The sequence below is a fragment of the Formica exsecta genome, unplaced genomic scaffold, assembly GCF_003651465.1.
Source record: "Formica exsecta isolate Colony F162 unplaced genomic scaffold, ASM365146v1 scaffold71, whole genome shotgun sequence".
NCBI lineage: Eukaryota > Metazoa > Arthropoda > Insecta > Hymenoptera > Formicidae > Formica > Formica exsecta.
In genome coordinates this window covers 10,842-36,843 of record NW_021853477.1, presented here as the reverse complement: position 1 = coordinate 36,843, position 26,002 = coordinate 10,842, and the positions used below count along the sequence as shown (strand labels likewise).

General features: G+C 32.9%; 3 protein-coding genes across 7 annotated transcripts in view; 1 reads left to right on the top strand and 2 right to left on the bottom strand.

Moving 5' to 3' along the window:
* Positions 1-1,760, bottom strand: part of LOC115243255 (gephyrin) — a 25,013-nt gene extending 23,253 nt beyond the window's left edge. Inside the window, exons 1-5 of one of the 4 annotated variants that reach the window (XM_029820075.1) lie at positions 1,742-1,760; positions 1,234-1,326; positions 742-890; positions 474-661; positions 183-390 (exon numbers count right to left, since the gene is read on the bottom strand). In XM_029820075.1, coding sequence (XP_029675935.1) covers positions 183-390; positions 474-661; positions 742-890; positions 1,234-1,264 — 576 coding nt within the window. In that variant the 5' untranslated portion in view covers positions 1,265-1,326; positions 1,742-1,760. The other 3 variants (XM_029820074.1, XM_029820077.1, XM_029820073.1) reach the window with 3 other exon arrangements.
* Positions 1,761-1,822: 62 nt separating this feature from the next.
* On the bottom strand, positions 1,823-7,456 carry LOC115243254 (CLK4-associating serine/arginine rich protein). Of its 2 annotated transcripts, XM_029820072.1 has the most exons (14): positions 7,184-7,456; positions 6,787-6,884; positions 6,538-6,713; positions 6,242-6,457; positions 5,973-6,148; positions 5,054-5,127; positions 4,639-4,986; positions 4,115-4,519; positions 3,932-4,036; positions 3,800-3,848; positions 3,176-3,239; positions 3,000-3,105; positions 2,665-2,913; positions 1,823-2,404 (listed from the first exon to the last, which is right to left on the bottom strand). In XM_029820072.1, the coding sequence occupies exons 1-14, from the start codon at positions 7,313-7,315 to the stop codon at positions 2,386-2,388; spliced, it is 2,217 nt and encodes a 738-aa protein (XP_029675932.1). In that variant the 5' UTR covers positions 7,316-7,456; the 3' UTR covers positions 1,823-2,385. The 2 variants fall into 2 exon arrangements, 1 of the variants encoding a protein (XP_029675932.1); XR_003885210.1 differs by lacking the exon at positions 1,823-2,404 and having other exon boundaries at positions 2,689-2,913; positions 3,796-3,848.
* Positions 7,457-17,803: 10,347 nt separating this feature from the next.
* On the top strand, positions 17,804-20,602 carry LOC115243266 (odorant receptor 67a-like). The gene is made up of 5 exons (XM_029820092.1): positions 17,804-18,588; positions 18,845-18,944; positions 19,092-19,199; positions 20,296-20,451; positions 20,552-20,602. Exons 1-5 carry the CDS (start codon positions 17,804-17,806, stop codon positions 20,600-20,602), a joined length of 1,200 nt encoding a protein of 399 aa, XP_029675952.1.
* The last annotated feature ends 5,400 nt before the right edge of the window (positions 20,603-26,002 follow it).

Sequence of the window (26,002 nt, the reverse complement as noted above, 5' to 3'; positions counted from 1 at the left end):
ATATATATAATAGTTATTGTTTATAATAAAAGTATCTTACCAGATTCTTATCATGCTTATCATGTAAACAAGATGTAATATTATGTTGGACAATGTTATGTGTATCTTTAATTTTGGTTTTGTTATCTAAGATCACATGTGGTATCTTATAATAGTTATTGTTTATAATAAAAGTATCTTACCAGATTTGTGCAAGACTTATCATGTAAACAAGATGTAATATTATGTTGGACAATGTTATGTGTATCTTTAATTTTGGTTTTGTTATCTAAGATCAAATCTACTGCATGTGGTATCGCAGGTGCAATTGCATTCAAGCATTCCGTTGCAGCTTTACTTGAGCCAGGCAAATTAATGATCAGTGTTTTATTTCTTATTCCGCATACAGCTCTGAAAATACATGAAAAATTTAAAAATTACGTAATTTTAAAGATACAAAGCAAATTGAAGTAGCTTAATAGAAGTAGCTTTACCGAGAAAGCATAGCCATTGGTGTTATTTTGAAACTTGACATGAACATTGCTAAAGACATTCCGGGAACTTCTTTATGTATAATTTTTTTAGTGGCCTCAGGTGTAACATCTCTCTTAGAAAATCCAGTGCCACCAGTAGTGAGAATAACATTGGCTTTATTTCCATCACTCCAATCAATTAAATATTTCTGCATTGTGCAAATATAATAAATTAAAATATCAATATACTATATAAAATAAAGTATATAAAGTATATCTATGTAGCTACCATTATTAATGCTTCCTCATCTGGCACAATTGTGGTACAAGAAACTTCTCCTTTAAGTACATTTCCTATCAAATCTGTATCGTTGATAAGTGCTTTCAATCTAAGACCACTTTCGTCTACTTTCTCACCACTTGCACAGGTATCGCTTACTAAATAATTATAAGAGAATAATATATACACATATTTTAGAAATTTTTTTGAAGAAATATGTAATATATATAAGAACCATANNNTATATATATATATATATATATATATACATTAAATATATTTGCAACGTGATTTGACATTTACAAATAACCAATAGATAATTCTATAAAATAAACGAGAAGAATAGTCATTTGTATTTCTATTAGAAGATTATTAATAAAAATAATGTCATATGTAACCTTAAAAATATGTACGTTAAACATATATAGTTAAACATTGTATAATTCTTCATTAAAATAGATTTTATTTTAATATAAAGTGTATATAGTGTATAGTACATACCAGTTAAAATTGCAAATCGTATTAGCGTCATTGTTTGTTATATTTTCAATAGCTTTTTGACAAATAGGTAACCAATCCTTCATCCACTCTCAACTGAAAAAATCAGAGATAACAAGATAACCGTGGATGCAATGATATGAAATACATACACATATATAAAAAAGCAAGATAAAACCCTAAAAGCGACTTATGGATATAAGGAAACCTATGTATGTAACATATTAATTCTTTATGGACATATACATATATATATGTATAATAAATGATTTATGCTGTTTCATAAAGCATGATCAGTGCATAATAAAATGATAAATGATGTAATTCTTGTAATTCACTTTCTTGTACGAAAAATTGTACTATGTGCCATAAGTTTAAGATTTCTTTTTTTGCAAATGCAAAAACAAACCTTCCAATCTCTCAATTACACTATGCGCACTAAAGCAATCTTAGGTTAGTTGTTATCTTAGTAATGTAAAATTAATAAGTAGAAAACACTTATGTAACTTACATAAGGTAATGTAAAATTATTAATATAAATAGTAAACACTTATGTAAGTGGTTGCATGGAAAATAATCACTATTTGTCTCCTGCTGAGTAACGGGTGTCTTTATTGTTCAATAATTATCTAACAATAATGTACCTATATAATAAGATAGCAAAGTGCATTCAATTCTAAAATACGATGGTATATTTTCGATATAAGAATCCATATTGTTAATCCGTCCACTCTTGCTTTGTTCATGTGAAATAAGAATTATAAACATGATTTCCTTGCAATAACATTAATTATTTTTATATATCTTTCACTAACACACAACGTAAGAATAATGTCAATTATTTTTACATTGGTTTCTCTAATTCTTATATAAGCAAATATGCATAAATTATATATAATTATTCTTCCAGTTGCTTTTATATATATATATATATATATCGTAAAGTGGATTAAGTCACACTATAATTCATATGACGCACGTTTTAGAACAATTCGTCTTATGTATGATATATTATTTCATACACCTTTTCTTCATGACACGAATTTTTAAGCAATCAACGATGGCCCAAGAAAGGAATGCAGTTGTACAGGAAATATTCGTAATGTTTCAAATTATTTGGATGGAAGATTAACAGTATTCTGTTGTATCCTGAAGTCAGTAGTCGACTAGGCCTCTGAAATAATGCAAAATAGCATAATTAGCAGTATACAAACTTACTTTATTGTATCCAGATGCAATGGCATCGATGCAATTGAATAAATAAACATTGATTTATGGTTAAATAATTTTCTATCCATGTTATGTGACTATATAACGTATGTGCTATATAATCAATGGAAACACAATCGACTAACATATATACACAGCATTCGCGTATTCTCGGTGCAATTCAAGCTTAAGCTTGATTAATCAAAATCCAGAGGAGATTTTTACCGACTGCTCCTCGGACTCAGCGAACGAAGCGGCGAATCTCTGTATTTTCTACGTGATTCAGTTCGACTCCGATCGCGATCATCGCGCCGATCTCTCTCTCTGTCCCGCTCCCGTTCACGATCATTGTCCACGTCACGCCTCTCACGACGTACGTGATGCCTTGGACTACGGCTCGGGCTCGGTGTACGAGACACAGAAGAACGCGTATCAGAACTGTGGCCTTCGTAACGATGTCTTCGCTCTCTCTGTCTGTGGAAGATGAAACGAAATCAATATCACTATTCAAATGAATGTATCTTCATATCACATAAAAAATATGTGGAAAAATTATTTACTTTCTACGAAGTTTCAAAGACATTTCTCGTATCTCATCTTCTCGATCTTGTCGCTGTTGCTCCATCTTTTCGATTCTCAATTGTTCGGCTTTCTTGTCTGCTTTGTCTAGAAAGATACATCTTTAGTTTCCATTGATAATGCATAATAGGTTTCTTTTTACTGCGTATCAACTAACATTGCCTGTTTAACAAGGCCTGCATTTTCTTTTTAAGCCGCTCCTGAGGTGTGGTTTTCAATGACTGAAAGATTAAAACTCTTAAAGGTCTATAACTAGGTATTGGTCTTTTTGGCGTAATTTAAAAGTCTAGTCCGCTATATATATATAAATCAATTTGTATACATATAACATATATTATATTATCAGTTCTAGAACATAATTGAACATATACAAAAAATTTATTATTTCCTCTATTGAATGACTAATAAAATGCAGCTATAAGCAAATTAAAAAAAAAAAAAAAAAAAAATCGCATTGTGTACAACACTATAATTGAATTTAAGTTCGTCGGGTGATATTTTAGAATAACATTTGTGCGTATCATAACAATTCATATGGAAATTTCAATTTCTTTGTGGCTCTCTAACAAAATATGTTAATATATTCTAAAGTATATTAAAAATAAAATATCGAATAAAAATGTAAAGTATACGACGTCGACACGTCAATTACATAATACAACAACGAAAACGAGAAGCGCTTTGTTGAGCCTCCCCGTTTAGATGGTACTTATATAGAGTATGTTCTGTCTTTATTCTCTGCGCGTTAAGTGACTAAGAAAGCGTTATGGTTCTTACTGACTTTGTGTCCGACACCAGAATTTGTACTTAACCCTGCTTTTGGCTTGTTCCTAAAATATTCGAAAAAGATTTAAAAAATTCATGTACAATAATTTCAAATATATTACAAATCAAAATTGCGTTTGTTGCTTACATGCTTGTATTAATCGATGTCTTCGATGTTGTTGAATTGGATTTTTCTTCATTATCAGACAGCTCTAATTCGAGGCTTGACGATTTTCCGCGACGACCATAATACCTACATAAAAAAGAAAAACAAAACAGTTTTGTATAGAGTTTACATTAACGCTCGGCGAAATCTGCATAACATTTTTACCTTGGCAGTGCTGGTATCTTATTATCGTCGCTGCGCGATCGTTTACAGCTAGATTGACTCTTCGACCGTGACCTAGATCTTGATGGAGATTTTGATCTCGAACGAGATTTGGATCTCGATTTTGACGGCGAATAGCGTTTCTTTCGGTAACTGTCCCTTGAACGGCTTCTATTACGTGATTTAGACCTCGATCTTGACTTGGACACACTGCTCGAGGACGAGCTCCTCTTCTTCACACGCGAACGGGATCTAGACCTCGTCTTCGATCGAGAAATTGAACGCGATCGAGATCTACTGATACTTTTGCAGCGCGAGCGTGATTTGCTTCGCGTTCGTGATCGTCTAGAATGACTTCTTGTTCGGGATCTTGTGTACTTTCGAACTCTCGAACGCGTACCTCTAGATCTAAAATATAAGAACAAATTGAAAAAATTAAATATATAACAGATTACAAAACATATTTATTCAATTTTTTTAAAGTTATCCATACGTTAGTGATTTTCTTATTCTCTTGCAACACTTACCTAGAACTTATTCTGGATCCACTTCGCTTTTTATCATGTGCCCTATAAGACTTAGTTCTACTAATGGAGCGTGAACAACTTCTTGATCTAGATTTGGATATTTTTCTAGTAACGGTTTTCTCGTTAAAAGCAGGACTATCCGATCTCCGTCGTCTGAGATACGAATAATTGACTTTTCTCGAATTCGACGAAGACAAATGTGATGTGCTACCATGAGTCTCTTCCTCCCCACCGAAGCTCGTGATATAAGTAATCTGTCCGGTATTTACAGGCGACGCGGATCGCGATCGTGATTTAGAAGAGGATTTTCTATAAGGATTATACTCTGGACTCTCTCTAGCTGCATAACTGAAGAAAGATTTATATAATACAATAACATGTAAAATTGATTCGAGAAAATATAATAAATTATTACCTAGGAGGACTCATAACGCGACCTATCATTTTTTTCTCTCTAAATGCACGCCGTTCTCTACGCGATCGCCGACCCTATTTAAAATAAAAATAGATATATATATAGTTTTATGTCAGAATATTTTAAATATTAATTACATCATATTATATATTAATGGGCACGTTCAGCAGAGAAAACCGCTCAGTAGCAATCAAACGTGATTGGCTCTTACTTTTAGAACCAACAAATCAACGTCGAGTGTTAACAAGACGATAACCGAACGTCTTCTCTGCCGAACGCGACCAATATTTTTGCTTCCTTGTAGAAGAAGCTTTGTTTTTGTGACAAAATTTTTTTTTCAGTTTTCTATGCCCATGTTCCAAAACGTCGAAAAATCATATTTTTTAAAAATATCTGTATGTATGTATGTACGGAATGTACATTGTACAACCTCTAATTTCCGCAATTTTTGAAATATCGGGCTAAATTTTTTAAAATGAATAGAGTATCATTAAAGGATGGTTGGTATTGAATTTGGTAAGAATCGATAAAAGGATTCATTTTTTATAAAATTTTGAATTTTTTGAGAAATGTTTGTACACGCTCTAATTTGTGCAAATTTTTAGATATCGGATTAAATTTTTTTGCATGAATAGAGTATCATTAAAGGATGGTTGGTATTGAATTTGGTAAGGATCGGTGAAAGGGTTCATTTTTGATAAAATTTTGAATTTTTTGAAAAATGTACACACTAACTTTTGCAAATTTGGAGATATGTTCCTCTATGAGGAAGTCAAAATTGAAAAACTCGCTTACTTTAAGGAATTTAAGCTTTGTGAGCAAAATAAAATGATGAGAAAACAATGTGCAAGTTTCCAATTTGCACAATTTTCATCTTGTTTTAAATTAATATAACTATTTACAATTAATAATCATTTACCGAGTACATAGCTTTCTCCTCCTCCTGTTTTCGAGCTTGTCGCAAAGTTTCAGCTTCTTCAAAATCTTGTGTTAAAAAGCTAAAGTAATCAGCACCTAAAAGTCCATATTTTTGAGCTACCAGATTCATCTCATGTGCTTGAGACGGTTCTATTTGAGATACGTCCACACATATATCTAATAAAAAACAATGTCATATTAAAAAATGTTATGTTCTTCTGATATTGTTTCAAAATACATTAAATATCGCATAAGATAAAATAATTATACCTAAATCTATATCGCTATCTTCATCATCTCCCTTTTCTTCTGATATTACTGGATCCCCCGATTTTACTGGCTCGGGTATCGGTTCTTCCGTTTCGTAATTATACCCAATCGCAGCATTATTAGCAGATTTTTTCTTATCCTTTGCAGTATCCAATTTTGTAGATGAACCAAATTGTTCTTCCAAATGTATCTGATGCAGAAACTTTTCCTCAGTCACTAAATAGAAAGATGTTTAGTTAAAAATACAAGAAAAACTATCAGAAAATCTTGTATAACGAAGAAGACAAGCAACGTACCACCTAGAAACTCATTTTGTACAATTATACGATAACGTTCATAATTGATATGTCTATCTTCACTTGTCAAAGCAATATCAACGTCAATGGTATCAGGTGCTTCCGGTATCCAATCAAGATGTGCCCGTACGTCAAAACGATCTATGAGATTGTCATCATTGTTCTGCCATGGCATCCTATCAATAAAATAAACTTTCCTCATTTGATTAATGAGTCAATTATGCTGCAGTGCTTGATCACAACACTTACATGTTTGCAGGACTAGCACCTGCAGCAGCTATTGCCGGATCCAAATATATCTTGCATGGCCTGCCATGTAGTTGGAGAAATTGCGTAGGATCTGATTTCTAAACAAAAATATTCGATTATAACATATTGGATTATAATCAGAACGATATTTTCTTGTTAATTCAATTTTAAATATAAAAGATAAAAGCAGAGAGAGAGAGAAACAGAGACAGAAAGAGAGGACACAAAAAAAAAAAAATTTAATGGGCTATTCTAGTGTATAGAAAGTTAAGACTACGTAGAGTGGAAATAGGTATTTTCCATAAAAATAACTTAATACACAGTTCTTTTTTGACTGCCTAAATTATACGAAGCAACTTATTATACACATCGAAAATGTATCTTTCGCGATCCTTACAATTTTCTCATAGTAGTCCCGTCTACGTTCCGCTCTACGACGATAATCGACCAGCATGCCACGGATCTTTTTCTCCTGCTTGCGTGCCTCGTGCCACATTCTACCGCCAGTCTTCTTCACGGAGAAGCTCATTTTCTACCAAAAGGATTAATTTCGCGCGGCTAGCTTGACGTGGATGCCATTCGACCGCTTGTGATCGCCAAAAAATTGAAGCACTAATAATTGACACGCTTTCTTATCCCACGAGATAGACATATTGCCTTGCAGAAAACTGCACTAGTGGTCTCTCTCGGAATCGACTAAAGTTGTTTCATTTATACATATGCAGATTGCTGGCGAATCATTTTGAAAATGTGGCGCGCGATTAATTGAGATTAATATAAGTATATTAAATTATTTATATATATTCTGACGGCAGATTGACAGCAGAAATCGAGCAGTTTCTAGACATTTATATAAAATGGTACATTTAAATGGATTTAAACATTTAAAAGGTCTCGATTCCAAGTAGCAAAATGACAGTAAATTTTGGTCACAAAATAATCAAATAGACGTCCTAAAGTTAGATCTCATAAGATTAAAAAATGACGTCAATAGTTGATATGTCACTTTCACGAGATGTCATTTTCTGACGTTTGTATTCATTTTCTGACAGATTCTGTTTGATTTCTACTGCCAATTTACCATCAGATTGCGCGCACGCAGATCTTGCTCGATTTCTGCCGACAATCTGATGTCAAGTCATGTTAGCAGATCCTGCTCGATTTCTGCTACCAATCTGCCGTCAGATTGCGGGCGCGCAGATCCTGCTTGATTTCTGCTATCAATTTGACATCAAATTGCGTTGTGCAGATCCTGCTCGGTTTTTGCTGGCTATCTGCTATAATAATTCTATGCAAATCCTGCTCGGTTTCTGCTACTGATCTGCTGTCAAATTATGTCAGCAGGTTTTGTAACATTTCTGCTGACATTCTGCTATTATTATTTGATATAACAGACTTTGTATACAATCTGGAATCTTTCTGCTGACAAAAATTTGTAGCAGACGTTTGGCAAAATCTGTTCGAACAGACTTGGCTATCTGGGATCTTACCTTGTCTTTATTTAGATTATCAAAGTATATATACGCTAAAAAATAAAAAAAAACCCTAAAAAATAAAAAATAAAAACTAAATATGAAATCAATAGTTAACTATAGCCATCAAGTATATAGAAGCAGTTCAGTTTGTGAGTATTTGTATATAACATTAATTAATTAATTATGTATAATAATGATTCAAATAACTATTCAGATGTGAATTTCTAATTAATATATAGATGTTCATATAAAATATCTCCGGTAAACATTTTATGGAGATAAATATGTAGATAACACGTGGATCTCTAATAAATATCTTTGGTAGCTATTTGGTAAACATGGATATATGGATAACAAGGTTTGCTCTGTTTTTGTCGTAAATTTGCTATTATAGCATGTATAACAAGATTTGCTACTATATAATTGGCGTAAAGTTGGTGTTACACCGTGAATTAGCATCATACGTGTTCTTCTATGCGTAAAATTTACGGGCAAGCCTTTTCCTATTTTGCCAAAGCAAAGCTTTGGCAAAACGTGATTTTAACATTCTTGGCTATCTGGGTATCTAATAAATATTTTTGGTAGCTATTTAATGGACATGGATATATGGATAACACTTATAATCTTATGGATAGAGAAATTGATATTGATGAAAAAAGTGAAGCCGCAGCTTTGCAAAAAGCTAGATTTCCAGAGAATTTTTGTGATCGTATTAGAGTACAACTCGAAGAAATAGTTGGAACAGATGAAGCACATTTTAATCTAGGTGACAGATTGACAGAGGCAAAAAGAATACAGAGAAGAATTCTTCGAACACAGTTTGGCTTACATCAAGAAGAATAAAGAAGACAATTGATCACAAATATAAAAACTTTATTATATATGTATATATATCATGTATTTAAATACACATTTGTATATATAATCTTTTGGAAAATAAAATTAATACTTTGTAATACAATAAGAAGAGAAAATATATTGCAAAAACAAAAAATAAACTGAAATTAAGGAACAAGAGATAACCCAGTCAGCAAAGTCTGTTCGAACAGATTTTACCAAACATCTACTACAAATTTTTGTCAGCAGAAAGACTGTAGATTGTATACAAAGTCTGTTATATCAGATAATGATAGCAGAATGTCAACAGAAATATTACAGAACCTGCTGACATAATTTGACAGCAGATCAGTAGCAGAAACCGAGCAGGATTTGCACAAAATTATCATAGCAGATTGGCAGCAGAAACCAAGCAGGATCTGCGCAATGCAGTTTGATGCCAGATTGGCGGCAGGAACCGCACAAGATTATTTAAATTTTTCTATATATATTACATTAATATATGTTATTAATATTATATATTTATATGTTATTAATACAAACGTCAGCAAATGACGTCCCGTGAATGTGACATATCAATTGATTGATATTGATGTCATTTTCGAGTCTTATGAGACCTAATTTAGAATGTCTAACTGGTCATTTTGTGACCAAAATTTAACATTTTTTGTCTCAATAAAACAAAGATATAATACATACATTGTATATCTCATTTATTATTTTTTAAGCAAAACGTGCAATGTAAATTAATGAAGCATTTAAATGCCCGTTATTCCATTTAAATTATGACGACAGATCCTGCTCGATTTCTGCCACTAATCTGACATCAACGGTACGTTCGGAAACAGCACCCGAGTATCGTTCTATCTTTGTTCAACTTTTAGTAAATAACAAAGATAGAACGACACTTGTGTGCACACGGGTGATGTTTCCGAACGCAGCCCAAACTGCGTTGCGCAGATCCTGCTCGGTTTCTGCCGCCATTCTGGTATTTAAGGCGTCGCGCAGATTCTGCTCGATTTCTGCCGTCAATTTGCTGTCAGCTTATGTCGACAGGTTCTGCCGACAGAACACAAGCTTAATGCGGATATTGCAGCAGTTGATGCCAATCTGCTGCAATATTCTGCTTGAATCTGCTCGCAAACTGCTGGCAGACTGCTAACATTTTGCTTACTGGGAAAGTATACTACGAGTAAATATACTTTACTAAGTATACAACGTAATTATACTACTTATCAAATATTACATTTTTCTAGTTAGATCTTTTATACTTCCAGCCAAAATCTGTAATGTTCGTTCATGCAAGGCTAAAGATCTTTCGAGTAATTCATTTTGCTCTTTTATCGCAGAAGCAATACGGTTTAAATTTTCAGCAATTGCCTATGAAAAGATATAAGAGATTTACTTACAAATCACTAAATCAAACAATTAGATCTTTTAGTTAATATATATTACTATCGTGATAATAAACATTTTTGAAATTTTAAGTAGCATATACATATACATGTATAAGAAAAGATAGTGTATAAAAAAGAAAATAAATTACATACCTGCGAACTTTCATTCTGTTCATTTTGTGTCTCTTTAAAATAATTTATTGTTTTTTCCAAGTCAGAGTTTCTCGGACGTTTACCTATAACAATGACAATTTTGTTAATTACGTAACATATACTAATATATATTATTATATTTAAGTATTAAAGTATTAAAGTATTTATGTTATTAATATATTATGCTTATTATTAAATCCATCTGACTTTGATGTATTTGTTGCCAATCGTCTCGAAACTGTGTTTAGTGATGTTGTAGTAGTAAATCTATTACTAGTAGAAGAGTCATCAATGTACTGGGATGAAATTGCAATATCGGTAGAAGTATAGGATTGATTATCATCACAATTTAACTGAAAAAAATCTTCTAAAAAAAGAACTTTCTAATAAAATTGAATCATCCGTCATATTTACGTTTTTTTAGTTGTTATTATTGCCTAAATAGAGGAAAATATAGTTTAATAAGAAATTATAAAATATTAATCATATTGAACAAATTTTTTTTTTAAATATGGAACTTACATTTTCTTCTTCATAACAAATAATATCGGCATAAGCAACAATTTTTTCCTTTGTAGTATTATTATTTGTTAATCCTAATACTAATGATGGATCTATAATATCCTATGAAAGTTAATGCCAATAATGAAAAACATATATATAGCGTATCATATACACGGTGCGACAGGAAAGTTTCAGGACTGATGCTATAAAAATGGTATAAGGTATCGGATATATAAAGATTTATTATTCAATATAACGGTTATAACGATTTATTATTCAATATACACTCCTCCTACGTCGATACAGCGCTGAGAGCGATAGGCCAACCTCTTTAGGGCGTGTTCGAAGTCCGCTTGCAGAATGCTGTAGAGTTCACGTGTCACGTTTGCTTGAATCGTTCCAACATCTTCAAAACGACGTCCTTTCAACTTCAATTTCAACTTGGGAAAGAGGAAATAATTGGCAGAGGCTAAATCCGGGGAGTACGGAGAGTGGTTGAGCACTACAACATTTTTCTTCATCAAAAATTTTCACACCGTTCCCGCATTGTGCGCCGGTGCGTTGTCGTGCAACAAGAACCAATCCTTCGTCGCATGGAAATGCGGACGAACTCGAGCAATTTGTTTCAACATTTCGAACGTTTCGGTAGCCGTTTTGCCACATTTAAAACAAAACTTGATCGCCGCTCTCTGCTCGATATGCGTTTCCACGACAACCGATACAAACACGCCACACGCGAAAAGTTCTAGCTCGGCGACACCGAAATGAATACTAACGAGACTTGCAGCGTTCATTCACAAGGCTTTGCACTAAATGTTACCGTTGGCGGCGTTCAGATAGTACCTTGTACGGTTTTTATAACATCAGTCCTGAAACTTCCCTATCGCACTATTTTGTAATAGTTTATATAAAAAAACAACAAACTTTAACTTGCTTCCTAACGCCCACTTCTATTACAGGTAAACCAACAGAAGATTCGCCACCAATAATAGATAATATTCGTAAATCTGAATCTTTTAATTGAATTGGTGGGCCAATATTGCCAGTAAGTCTCTGCTATGCTTTTCCTTTTGCTGCTCGGGCTCTGACTTAATTTCTTTGATCACATCAAAGCTGCAATATGCAATATTAATAGATTTGTTCTTTATAACTGAACTGGCTGCACTATAGTATAATATAATGGTAATTATTTACATTAACGGACACCTCGCCGATGACCTTGACCTTGACATATGTTGTCAAGGACATGACCCTGAGTAACTTTTCCTTATAACTTAATCGGCGGTCACTGTTTATTAAAAAGTTATAAACAAAAAAAGTTTGAGAAATTTGCCACTTTGTGTCAGTGCTAAAGGAAGTAATTGGTATATTTACAACGCGAAGCAAGGTCCATCCCACAATTGTTGTGTGGATGGGAAAATGTATATGTGGACGCAGTGGGTTTGCACCCCCCCCCCCTAAGGGGGGCTCCACTTCCAAAAGATATAACCTAACCCAAACCAAATTTCAGTTTTAAATTAGAAATAGGTTTGGGTTAGGTTATATCTTCCGGAAGAGCCCCCCGTAGGGGGGGGGCAGAACCCACTGTGTCCACGCATATACTTTACAACGCGAAGCGAGGTCCACCCCACAATTGCTGTGTGAATGGGAAAGTGTATGCGTGGACGCAGGGGTTCCACCCCCCCCCCCTACGGAAGGGCTTCACTTCCGGGAAATATAACCTAACCCAAACCTATTTCTGATTTAAAACTAAAATTTTTGTTGGGTTAGGTTATATCTTCCGGAAGTAGAGTCCCCCCGTAGGAGGGGCGGAACCCACTGTGTCCACGCATATACTTTACAAAGCAAAGCAAGGTCCACCCCACAATTCTTGTGTGGCTGGGAAAGTGTATACGTGAACGCAGTGGATTCCGCCCCCCCCTTCCCTACGGGAGGACTCCACTTCCGGAAGATATAACCTAATCCAAACCAAATTTTTAATGTAAATAATTACCAAATTTGGCGTGAATTATGTTGTATAACCCAAACCAAATTTTTGTTTCGAATCAAAGTTTAACTTTAAATATCTCAGAAATTATACGAAACCGCCGATTAAGTTATAAGAAAAAGTTACTCAGAGTCATGTCCTTGACAACATATGTCAAGGTCAAAGTTATTGGCGAAGTGTCTGTTAATGTAAATAATTACCAGTATAATATATTCTAAATTAATATATTTATATAATATATTCAGAGTTTATCCTCCTTCCAAAAATTAGTACATTTTCTAGATTTTTTTGCAGCGCAACGACTTAATAAAATTTTTAATTTTTTTTACTATATTAATACAATATTATTAACTACTTAAATAAAATTTTTCAGCTTAAAAAATAATTTTAGTTTTTAATTATGGGAATATTTGTGGAGCTTCTCCAAATTTTAGATGGCTGAACGGTGTGCATGAAAATGTTCGTAGATCATATCTGAAATTAAAAATGCAAGTTTTTTTCTTATTAAACATTGTAATAACTATTTGCTATCCAAGCATTTTTTCAAAATTTCAAAATATAAAAAAATGTACTTATTTTTCAAGGTTTCAAACGGGTATGCCCCCTTAATAGTGAAAAAATATTTTAAACGAACAAAGAATATACTAAAAATCTAATAATATACTAAGAAAAAAATATGTGACATAAAACACACCTTTTTCCAACCGTCTATAGGTTTTGACGGTCCATTCAAACAATTTAAGTCCTCTGTTAACTTTTGCCATTGTGCATCGTGAGCTGCTTTTCCCCTTGCTCCTAATAATTTGCCTGTGGCAAAGGCATTATGATCCTTCATGTACGTAAGGAGAAATTCCATTTGAGTACTAGTAGCTTTAGGAGCTCTTGATTTCTATTTTAGAATTTTTCATACTGCTCTAAAAGACAAAGATACGTATATGCATAAGAGACCGCCGATTAAGTTATAAGAAAAAGTTACTCAGAGTCATGTCCTTGACAACATATGTCAAGGTCAAAGTTATTGGCGAAGTGTCTGTTAATGTAAATAATTACCAGTATAATATATTCTAAATTAATATATTTATATAATATATTCAGAGTTTATCCTCCTTCCAATGTGGAGAGGAAAAAATAAACTCTGAGCTAGTGCAGCCAGTTCAGCTATAAAAAACAAGCTTAAGGGGGCATACCCGTTTGAAACCTCAAAAAATGAGTACATTTTCTAGATTTTTTTGCAGCGCAACGACTTAATAAAATTTTTAATTTTTTTTACTATATTAATACAATATTATTAACTACTTAAATAAAATTTTTCAGCTTAAAAAATAATTTTAGTTTTTAATTATGGGAATATTTGTGGAGCTTCTCCAAATTTTAGATGGCTGAACGGTGTGCATGAAAATGTTCGTAGATCATATCTGAAATTAAAAATGCAAGTTTTTTTCTTATTAAACATTGTAATAACTATTTGCTATCCAAGCATTTTTTCAAAATTTCAAAATATAAAAAAATGTACTTATTTTTCAAGGTTTCAAACGGGTATGCCCCCTTAATAGTGAAAAAATATTTTAAACGAACAAAGAATATACTAAAAATCTAATAATATACTAAGAAAAAAATATATACAGGGTGTCCGACAAGTAAGTGACCAAACGAAAGATGGAGGTAGATTGGGTCAAACTGAAAAGAAAAGTTTTGTACCATTTTTTTCTATAACGCTTAATAAAGGAGTTATTATTGAGTAAAGTCTGGCCCATCAGCCGACTTTCAGCACGTCAGTGAGCCGCCCGCCTGATAGTGTGCGTCGCCGTAGTGACGGAGCGCTCATGCACATTACCAGGCGCGCGGCTAAAGATCGGCGCTGATTGGACAGACTTAATCAATAATAACTCCTTTAGTAAACGTTATAAAAAAAAATGGTTCAGGACTTTTCGACTCAGTTTGGCCCAATCTACCTCCACCTTTCGTTTGGTCACTTACTTGTCGAACATCCTGTATATCAGGCATGTGTTTCTAGTTTAAATTTATCTCTTTATTTTTATTTTTATCTTTTATTGATAAATTTTAATAATTTTAAAAAACATAATAATATATATACTTACTTATTTGCGTGTCTTTTTGCGTATAAAATCACAGCAGTATTTACAGACCTATGACACATATCCCTTGTAGCGAAAAACAACTGCCGCGCTTATTTAAAACCTTTGCTTTCATTCATCCGTATCATATTACGTTACTATTTCTCTCTAGTTCCTTCGTTCTTTGCGTTATATTTCCGAAGATGCCCGAAGATGAGACAACTCATAACGCAAAGCGCAAACATAGGTTACAGAATATTATTTCTGAGTAAAATGCGTTACGGGATAACGCAAATTTCGTTAGCGAATTTATAAAAGTTACACAATAAGGGTCCTGGTGAGAGATATTGGGTGCTTTCCAGCTACGGAACACAGTGATACACTGTGTGACACAGTGTTATACAGTGTCGACTTGTAGCTGGAACGCTGTTTCCGATCTATATGCTCAATATGTGCATATATCAACGATTTGAGCAGCCATAAAGGAGATCAATGATTTGTAATAATAATTTAAACTCGCAGAAGATATTTTCGCTGTAAAAGTTAGTATTTTTCAACAAAAATTTTTTATGGATTATTAACTTATTTATCAAATATGTAGAGAAGAGATTAAAAACTGATCAAATTATGTAAATTAAGTATAATATAATTACAATTTTATCTTATTAATAGAATTTATAAGTTTTATTAATCAATTGAGTGACGACACAGTCGAACACATCATTTTAGCTGTGTATGATTGTGTCGACTTGTGTTGTAGTTGGAAAGCACTGAGTCGTACATTGTGTTACATAGTGTCGCCATTATTTATTCATATATTTAAAAACGTGTTTATATTAGTATTCATCTTCATCTTCACTCTTCTCTCTCTCTCTCTCCCCCCTTCCTCTCCCTCTCCACTCCTCCCCTCACCTTCCCTTCCCTTCCCTACCTCTCCTTCCAACCCCTCCCACCCTCCAACCCTCCCTCCTCCCTTTCACTCTTTCTATTCTCTTCGATTCTGATATCATGAGCAGAATTTAATAGAAACTTTTCACGCAGTTTCAAAAAAAAAATGAGAACAGAATATTTATATTATGAAGCAAATAATTCGTATCTGGTTAGGAATATAAAAAAGATTGTTGCTTCGATTTCGAGAAATTGGAAAAGATATTTGCGTAAACATTTTTGCGATAATAACGAACAGATTAACATAAATGCGAACGAAAAGTATGAATCCGAGGAAAAAGAATCGAAAGTCATAAAGAGGTGTAACTTGGTCGGGAGTAGCGGTAAAGACGGCGCGGACGATGGTAGCTGTACGATGTCACAAATCGTTGAACGGAGATGGTAGAAGTAATTTGCAGAAGAACGAGGAGAAAGAAAAGAATAAAAAAGATTCACGATTGAAATGCAGTATACAAAATAAAGTAAGAGGCTATATGTATATTCGCAAGAAGCATTGCGCAAAATTGCTCTGTCGTTCAATTACTCGTTTCTTATCGACAAATTAGCGTCATTGAACATGCAAACTTTCCTTGTCCGATTGGTGTATACTCACCCTAACAACACACAAAAGATGTTCAAAAGATGTTTAGAAGACACCCAGAGGATGTTTTATAGAGGATGTAAAACATCCTCTGTACTGGATGGGACCCTCTGTACCGTACGGAAAAACATCTTAATCTTTAGAAACGAGCTATTGAAATAATTTTTCTTTTTGTTAGTATATACCAGGTTAATTCATAATCGATATATAATACACATGAGTCAGTAGTAAGTCTTTTGAGTCTTGGTATTCTGCGAGGATTACGGAGGGGGAAAGAGACATATAAGATAATTATTACTTTATCGAGCAGTAATAATTACAAGCAGGTTTACAATCGCGTTTATTCCTGTAATATATTCTTTTTGTGGTCGATAGACATTTATGAACGCAAATTATTACTTCTTCACTTAATGCATAGAAAAGTTTTCTTAACTTATGAGATATTCAGAGCCCTAATGTTGCCACAAATAATTTGTGCACGCTCAAGTAGTGATCATAAAGCAATTCTCGGTCATTAAAATAATAAAAGCATATTTCTGTTCTGTGTACAATTCCGCGTAATGATAGTGTATAGTACAGTCATAGGGCGTTGGTAAAAAACAGGACAAATGCAAAGAGAAAAATAAATTATGTATAGGCTTAAGGTATAGTAATAACTAATAACATTCAAATATTGTTTGTTATGCCTTGTTCTTCTCGACAGACCAAAGCGTAAACATCGATAGAGAACCGTACGTGAAACGTAGAAGTAAGTGCATATATATTATATAAACTATTCATATATTTTTATTTAAATTATATTTAGTACTGAAATATATGTAGTACTATTAGTTTTCTTGTAGAGCAATGCTACAAAAGTTGAAACTAAAAAAGCTGGTTCTCTTTATTTTTGAAAGCTTTATAAAGAATAAATATTTCTAATTGATATTAAATATAAATAATACATAGTAAAAACACATAATGACGAAAAAGTAGAATCAGTCAGTCAAAGCCTCAATTATCATACTTTTTATTTTACAGAAAAATATTTATTTGTTACAAAGAGTAATATCATGAAGTTCATGGACATACAAAATGTAAATTCTTTAAATGTTCGATTAAATATAGTCTCAGGTAATTTGTTACGGATGACTGCTAACAATTCATCGTTCTCTACATTCTGGAAAGTATATAGCTTTCTAATATGGTTGATCGAAATAATTCAACTATGTGTGCTAATTCCTGGGTGCATTTATGTACCGAAAGAAAAGGCTTTAAAGGACGGTCTGATTGGTATTGTCGTGACAATAGAAGTGGTCTTCTTGGTCGTACAAATTCATGTTCGTAAGGAATTAATGCAGCAATTGATTCGAAAATTGAATAATATCTTACACATGGATGACGAAATTATGAGAAACGTAGTAATAAACACAATAAAGCCAATAGAGTTTCCTCTTAAACTTTTCTGGACAGGCGGCGTGATATCCCTAATTATATGGAGTAGTGTACCGCTTATGTTAATCTTTCAAAGAGATACCTTTTTCTACGTGGATTATAGAATGCCGGTCGTGTTTTCCAAAGAGCCATTCTCGACCAGTATTTTTGTATTTGGAAGTTTTATCGTAATGACCAGCAGCATATACATGTTTACAAAAAAAGTCAGCGTGGATAGCTATATGATAAATCTGATATTGTTAATAACAGCTCAATATAAATATATCGCTTTAAAATTGTCAATGATGTTTCATGGTGAAATTTCGCAGATTAATCACAATAGTTCTAATCAAAAGAAACTGTATTCTAAAACAAATTATGATGCAGAAAGACAGATGAAATCTTTATGTCGACATCATAACACAATTATTTGGTAAGTTTATTAGTTGAAAGTTGTCAATATAATCAGATATTTTTTTGTCGAAACTTTTGATTTAATAAAAATCTTATAATGACGTTATTTAATTAATATAAAAAATGCACTTAATTTATTAAATTTTATAAACAAGATAAATTTGAAAAGTTTTCTTGTAATATTTATTGAGATAAATTTATTATAATTGACATTTAATACAATATTTTAATTTCATTTTTTAATATGATAATATTTTGTTAATATTCTGTTTCAGCATATCATTAATGCTAAGAAAATTGCTATCTTTGAATTTTAGTTTAATATATATCACCAATCTTTTTCGGTTTTGCTGCGTAGCTATTATGATAATTTCAGTGAGTAATAATTTTTGACACTAACTAATCTAGAAATAATATGCTTGCTAGATATAGCTAACAATAAGCAATATAATGATGCATCTTATCGCGAATTATAGTATATCACCGTTCTTCATGATTTTTTGTATCTTCATGAAACTTCAGATACCATCAATTACTTTGTTGGAAGCGCTCTTGATCGTTATATACTCGTCCGGTAGTGTAGTACAACTTTACATTTTATGTTCTTGTGTGCAACAACTATTAGATGCGGTAATTACAGTATTGCATATTTTCATATATAGATATTAAGTACAAAGCAAAAAGGTCACTCAAGGTCAAATCCATATTTTTATCATGTGGCCCCCTCAAAACCATGCAACTTTTGTCTGAAATATTTGATATCTTACTTCGTTTCCGAAAAATATGCTTGCGTTACTATAAATGCCTCACCCTGTATATATCATATATATACAGAGTGTCCCAGACCACCCGTATCACCCATTTAAAAACTAGGGAAGTGATCGGATGAGGTTCCATTTAAGAAAACATCGATCACATTGACCTGGCCTTGAAAAGGTCACTTAAGGTCAAGTCCATATTTTCATCATATGGCCCCCTTCAAACCATGCAACTTTTGTCTGAAACATTTTTTCATCCGATCACTTCCCTAGTTTTTAAATGGGTGATACGGGTGGTCTGGGACACCCTGTATATACGAGATGTGTTCAAAAAATATCGAACCTTTGGTCAGCAAAAATACATTTATTCATATACATGACATTTACTCGAATTTTCTTCAAAGTAGTCCCCTTGGTAATACACACTTCTCCCAGCGGTGCCGCCATTGCTGAAAGCACTTCTGGAATGCATCTGTCGGAATGGTGTTCAGCTGGGCCGTCGCATTCGGCATAATATCCTCTCTTGATTCAAATCGGGTCCCTTTCAGCGGAATTTTCGATTTGGGGACTAGCCGAAAATCACACGGAGCCATGTCGGACGAGTAGGGAGCCTGAGAAAGCACAGGAATGCTGTGTTTGACCAAAAAAGTCTGAATCAGATGAGAAGAATGGTCAACTCGTTCCGTCATTTCGCAACAATTCACAATCCGACAGGCGGTCACTGCACGTCCTCACTCATACACCGACTGCCAGCGACTAACGCTTTCTGCGGGCGGGAAAAAATTCACATGAATGTCTCCTACACATCCCCACCGAAAGAGGGCTCCCGCGTCTTATTTGTTTGCGCGGGAAAAATTAAGGTTCGATACTTTTTGAACACACCTTGTATATATATATATATATACACACGCGCGCGCGCGCGCGCGTGTGTGTGTGTGTGTGTGTGTTATTTTCTCTATTTTACTTAGAGTATTGAAATAACGGATCAAGCGTTTCACGAGGGATGGTACCAATTTGGATCCTCTATAAAACGGACATTCATGTTTATGATAATGGCTAATAATTTAAAGCTTAAACTTTCAACGTTTGAAAAATACAATCTGTCTCTGTCCTCATTCATGATGGTAAGTTATATATATCATGTATTATAAAATATCCTCTTATCAGTTTTATTAACATTTTTATTTTTTTTTATTTTGAAATTGTTTTTGAATAATATTATAGATTTTAAACCAATCATACTCCATTGCGCTTCTATTGTTAAAAACTAATTGAAAAAAATGTTATTTTATTGATTTCATACACAGTAAGTGTTTATCTTATTATAACAAATAAAATATTTAATAATTTATTTTATTTTTTGAAACAAACTTTCATTATTCTAAAACTTGTACTTTTTTTCAGTGTAGATAATGTTAATACAACAAATATAGACAATGATAATACAATCAAAAAGAAACAACAAAGTAAAAAATATTAATAAAAATGCTAGTACAATTTATAGATTTTACTGTGACAGAAAATTGAAAAGCAATAAATCCTAACTGTTTATGACAATGTGAAATGTTGAATTTATAACAGTTTATTCTTGAATCTTATCTTACATTAAATACCAATTATACATTTTCAATTAATATTAATTATTTTTACATAAAAAAACGTAATATTTTTAATTCTGTTATGATTTCATTAGCAAAACATCAAATAGTAATTGTAATTATATACAGGGTGGACCATTTTAATCAATTCACGCCAATATCTCGAAAACTGAGCCCGAGAGACAAAAATGTTTCAGATAAAAGTTGCATGGTTTCGAGGGGGTCATATGATAAAAATATGGACTTGACCTTGAGTGACCTTTTCAAGGTGAGATCAATGTGATCGATGTTATCTTAAATGGTATCCCCATCTTTCATTGCATATTCTTATAGCTTATCTCGAGAGCTTTTCAATAAACACTATAATAACGTATTTTTTCATTAAGTACTTTTTGAATTATTTTGTATCTTAATCTGACATATTTTGATATAAAAAATAAAATATCTCGTAAAATATTTAGTTTTCAATAATCTTACCGTAATACTTTTATGTACAGAATAATGAGACAAATCAATTAATGTAAAAAAAACAAATAATTGTTTAAAAAAATACATTGTAAATAATTATATACTTTTTCTTAAAAAGAATTATTTTTTTATACTAATTGATTTGTCTCATTATTTTGTGCATAAAAGTATTACGTTAAGATCGAAAACTAAATATTTTACGAGATATTTTATTTTGTATATCAAAGTATGTCAGATTAAAATATAAAATAAATCAAAAAGTACTTAATAGATCTAAATTTAATTTAGAATTATATTTAATTTAGTTATATCACAATAACTGCAATGTGAATGTATTAAAGAATACACTAATTTTAGCATGTTTAGTTTAGCAGCGCCAAGTTTTTTTAATCAAAATTTTTTTATATTTTCTTATTTCTATTGAACTTATTTTGAAACTCAGGTTTCTCTTAATAAAAATATAATGCGTTTTAATTTTATGCAGAGAATTTGTGTATAACATTTCTATAAATACAAATTTGATTTTATGACAAATACTATTTCAAATTACAAATTCTCACAAACTGAATTGCTTCTAAGTACTTGGCTAGTTAACTATTGATTTCATATTTAGTTTTTATTTCTTATTATTTAGGAAAAATATTTTATAAATTAGTTTTTAGATATATACTTGGCGTATTTTTTTTACCTTTGTGAGGTTTCTTTTAGTGGGATTTTACCGCTTTTTGTAATTATTCTTACTTTATATTAGTATATTAGTATAACAATAAATCACACGAAATTAATATCTGCTTTAATAAATAGCAATTGCTTATAAATCGTTAATTTTTAATTGTTATAGAGATCGAGTTTCAGATATCTTTTAATAATTTTCGCGATCGTGTATAACGACACATGGAGCTGTTGCCTACTCGCTGTCACTGTATGAATGACAACAAAGTGAGACATTCCATACACAATATAATAGCGTTATATATACCGCATACCGACACGCGTCTTTGTTTACTTATTTGGCGGTATGATCATGTGGTATAATGGGGTGTACATATACACATATTCGCTTTCTTTCTCTCTGCCGCTCTCTCTCCCGCTCCCCCCTCTCCCGCACCCTCCTCTCTCGCTCACTCCCACCCTCCCGCTCTCTCTCTCTTCCGCTTTCTCTCCCGCTCTCCCTCTCTCTATCTCTCCCCCCACTCTCTCTCCCGCTCTCTCCCACTCTCTCCCGCTTTCACCCCCTCTCCCGCTTTCTCTCTCTCTCTCTCCCCCACTCCCGCTCCCGCTCCCGCTCCCGCTCCCGCTCCCGCTCCCGCTCCCGCTCCCGCCCCCGCTTCCGTTCCCGTTCCCGCTCCCGCTCTCTCTCTCTCTCCTCTCTCTCTCCCCTCACCCTTTCTCTCCCTCCCTCCCCCCGCTCCCCCCTCTCTCTCTCACTCTTGCTCTCTCTCTCTCTTATTTATTATAAATTTTTAAAAAGAGCTTAATATAAAATATAATTTAAAATGTAATACAAAATAATTTATTACACGGAATTACACGAAAATGTCCAAAATATAATGCAGGATTCATTAGAAATATTTTAGATCAGATATAGCTGATAAGCAACGATTAATACGATATTTATGATTAATGATCAATATTCAATTGTAAAGCTTATTAAGTTTTATATAATGCAAACAATTATGACCAAAAGAGTCGTTTATAAAATTATTGATCGTTTTTCAATTGTAGAAAAAAGTACTTATACTACTAGCGCATTTTGCATAGACTTTCAAAGAAACTATCTGAAAAAATATAGATGAAGCGTCGATGTATATCAATGATTAAATCACAAGATAAACCGCGATTTAAAATTTGCGAAAAAAAGCGACGAATACATAAATCGACGATAGAGTAATACTCGATTCTAATGTATGTATATGCAATTTTTGGAACAATCGAAGGAACAATATAATTATTATATACTTAAACGAAAATGTTTCAACGAACATTTGGAGCGCTTTTCATAATCGCGTCTATAATATAGTATATTTGTGAATATAAAATCTAATGCCCGATTAATTTTCAAATGCGTGATTTTATGAAAATTTCGCGATTGAGAATAAAATATATATACTATTTCGCGGAGGATTGGCTAAACAGGATAAAACCTTATAAATCTTAAGATATCGTTATAAAAATACTGCATTGTCGCCACATTCAGTGGAGGCTAACTGGCCATACAATTTGACCAGATCAAGATCCCTCCGCCAGATAACACCGGTTAATATCCGACAAAGACAAGAACAATCCTAAAGATGGAAAACGATCAACTTCTTGCTTCTACATCGGATCCCGCAAGATCAATCCGCATAGAAAAGTTAAGTGATCCGTTGAATATCAGGGGCTTTGCTGTAGGAGGGAACAAATTCCGGATCTTCCGGACTATTCCCAATAGCAATGATTTTGGTAACGAATCAACATCGACAGTTACCATTGTCATTATCTTCAATTCACGAGATTGAGAAACGCGCGAGAAAAGGTGTTCTTCTATTATCAAGAAATATATCTCTTTACTGAAAAATAAATGGACATAATAATTCTTATGGAAATGTGGTTACGAATGACTATATTTGTGGATAATGAAATACATGCATCTTTATCGTAGCTTATGTTAAATGTGCGAGTACAAATAATTCTTGGGTATCAACTGCTCGAGACAAATCAAACCCGATAACGGCAAAATTTAAAAAATTTAATTTGAATACTTTGCAACGTATAAAATAAATCAAAATAATATAAAGCATAATTAATTCTACGTTATAATTAATCTTTTTTATAGCATTTAAATAGATTAATTTGCCGATATTTCACTGATATCGGGGTACCCATACGCACATTTTACATTATATTCATATTAATATAATATTTTGTAGCATAATATTTAAAAAATGTAAAAATTTTATGAAATAATATGTTAAATTGCGCCTATATTTTATTATATATATAGAATGGTATATCTAGAAACTATCCAGGACGCATCTAGAATGGCGGAATGTATACCTGCAAATAATTTCTTAAAAAAAACCACAAAAACTAATGTTAATATCCTCAATGCCTACAAATATTTCCTCAAAAAAAAAAACAAAAATTATATTAATTAAGAATTAATTGATAAAATATATTCGTTCGTAACCATAATGCTTTGATGGTGTTTTCGGAAGTCCGACTCTTAAACTTGAGTACTTTATGAATTTCTTTTGATAACATATTGCTCACTGGGAAGTCGTTTTAGCATTAAGACAATAATAATATTAATATTAATAATGATAGAAGAACACTTTTAACAAAGAGGAAGAAGAATATATCTTTCCTTCAAATATACTGTTTAAATTAATTTTCTGATTTGACTTCGAAAAGGCGTGTGGCAGTCGTCGTTGAGTTACTACCAAAATCATTGCTTTCAGAAATCGCCAGAAAAACCTGGGTTTAATTCCAATTCTGCAACAAACATCCCCAATTTTCAATAGTGCACCGAACTAGATGTCGCGAATGGATCTTACAAGAAACGACAAGAAATCATTCTCCACAATCGAGCGATGCGGTAGCGTCGCGACGCCAAGTATATAAAGAATTCTTTCCGGCTTGCCGACAGTTTTGCCTATGTATAGGGGCCGCGGCGCTACCAAGTAGCTTATCCGGAATTTTACGTCTAATAAACTTTCGATCAAAATTCCTCAGGAACTAAAGCCGTAATAAAAAATCTAACGGCACTTTTTTATACAATGTGGATACAAGCTTTCGATTGCGACCAGTTTGAATAAGATTGATGCAGTAGCGTCGCGACGCCAAGTATATATAAAAATTCGTTCCAGCTTGTTAACGGTTTGCCTATGTACAGGGGTTGCGACGCTACCAAGTAGCTTATCCGGAGTTTTATGTCTAATAAACTTTCGATTAAAATTCCTCAAGAACCAAGCCGTTAATCAAAAATCTAACGGCACTTTTCTTATACAATGTGGATGCAAGCTTTCGATTGCGACCAGTTTGAATAAGATTGATGCAGTCAATCTTGAGGAATGATAATCGTATACCAGAAATATGACATTTTCATTTTTCTCCAGGATAAGGATAATCAGACTCACGTACGTATGCTTGCATGCACACACGCAAAGCAGTTTTGTCCCTCAAGGCGCGTTTGCAGCGCTCATGTACGATTATTCGCTTGAGTGTGCAAATACGCCTTGAGAGACAATTTTGTGTATGTGCGTGCATGCACATAAAATAATAATGTAAGGATATAAGAGTATATATCGCGCGGATAAGATAAAAAATGTTAAAGTTATAAGAGTTATAAAGTTATATATCGTGGAATAATGCAATGAAGAGACGAAAAGTGATAAGAGTATCGTGGAATAGTACAACAAGGAAGAGAAGTGATAAAGTGAAAAGAAATCATTAACGCGGAATAGTGCAAGGAAGAAAAGTGATTTCTTTTTATCGATGTCATATTGAGCAAAGTTAGGTTACATTAGTGAAACTGAGCGAATGCTTACACTGGAATGAATCATTATCAATTAACACATTTGTAATAAATACATTGTTGTTGGAAAATGATTATGGAAAAATCGAAGGA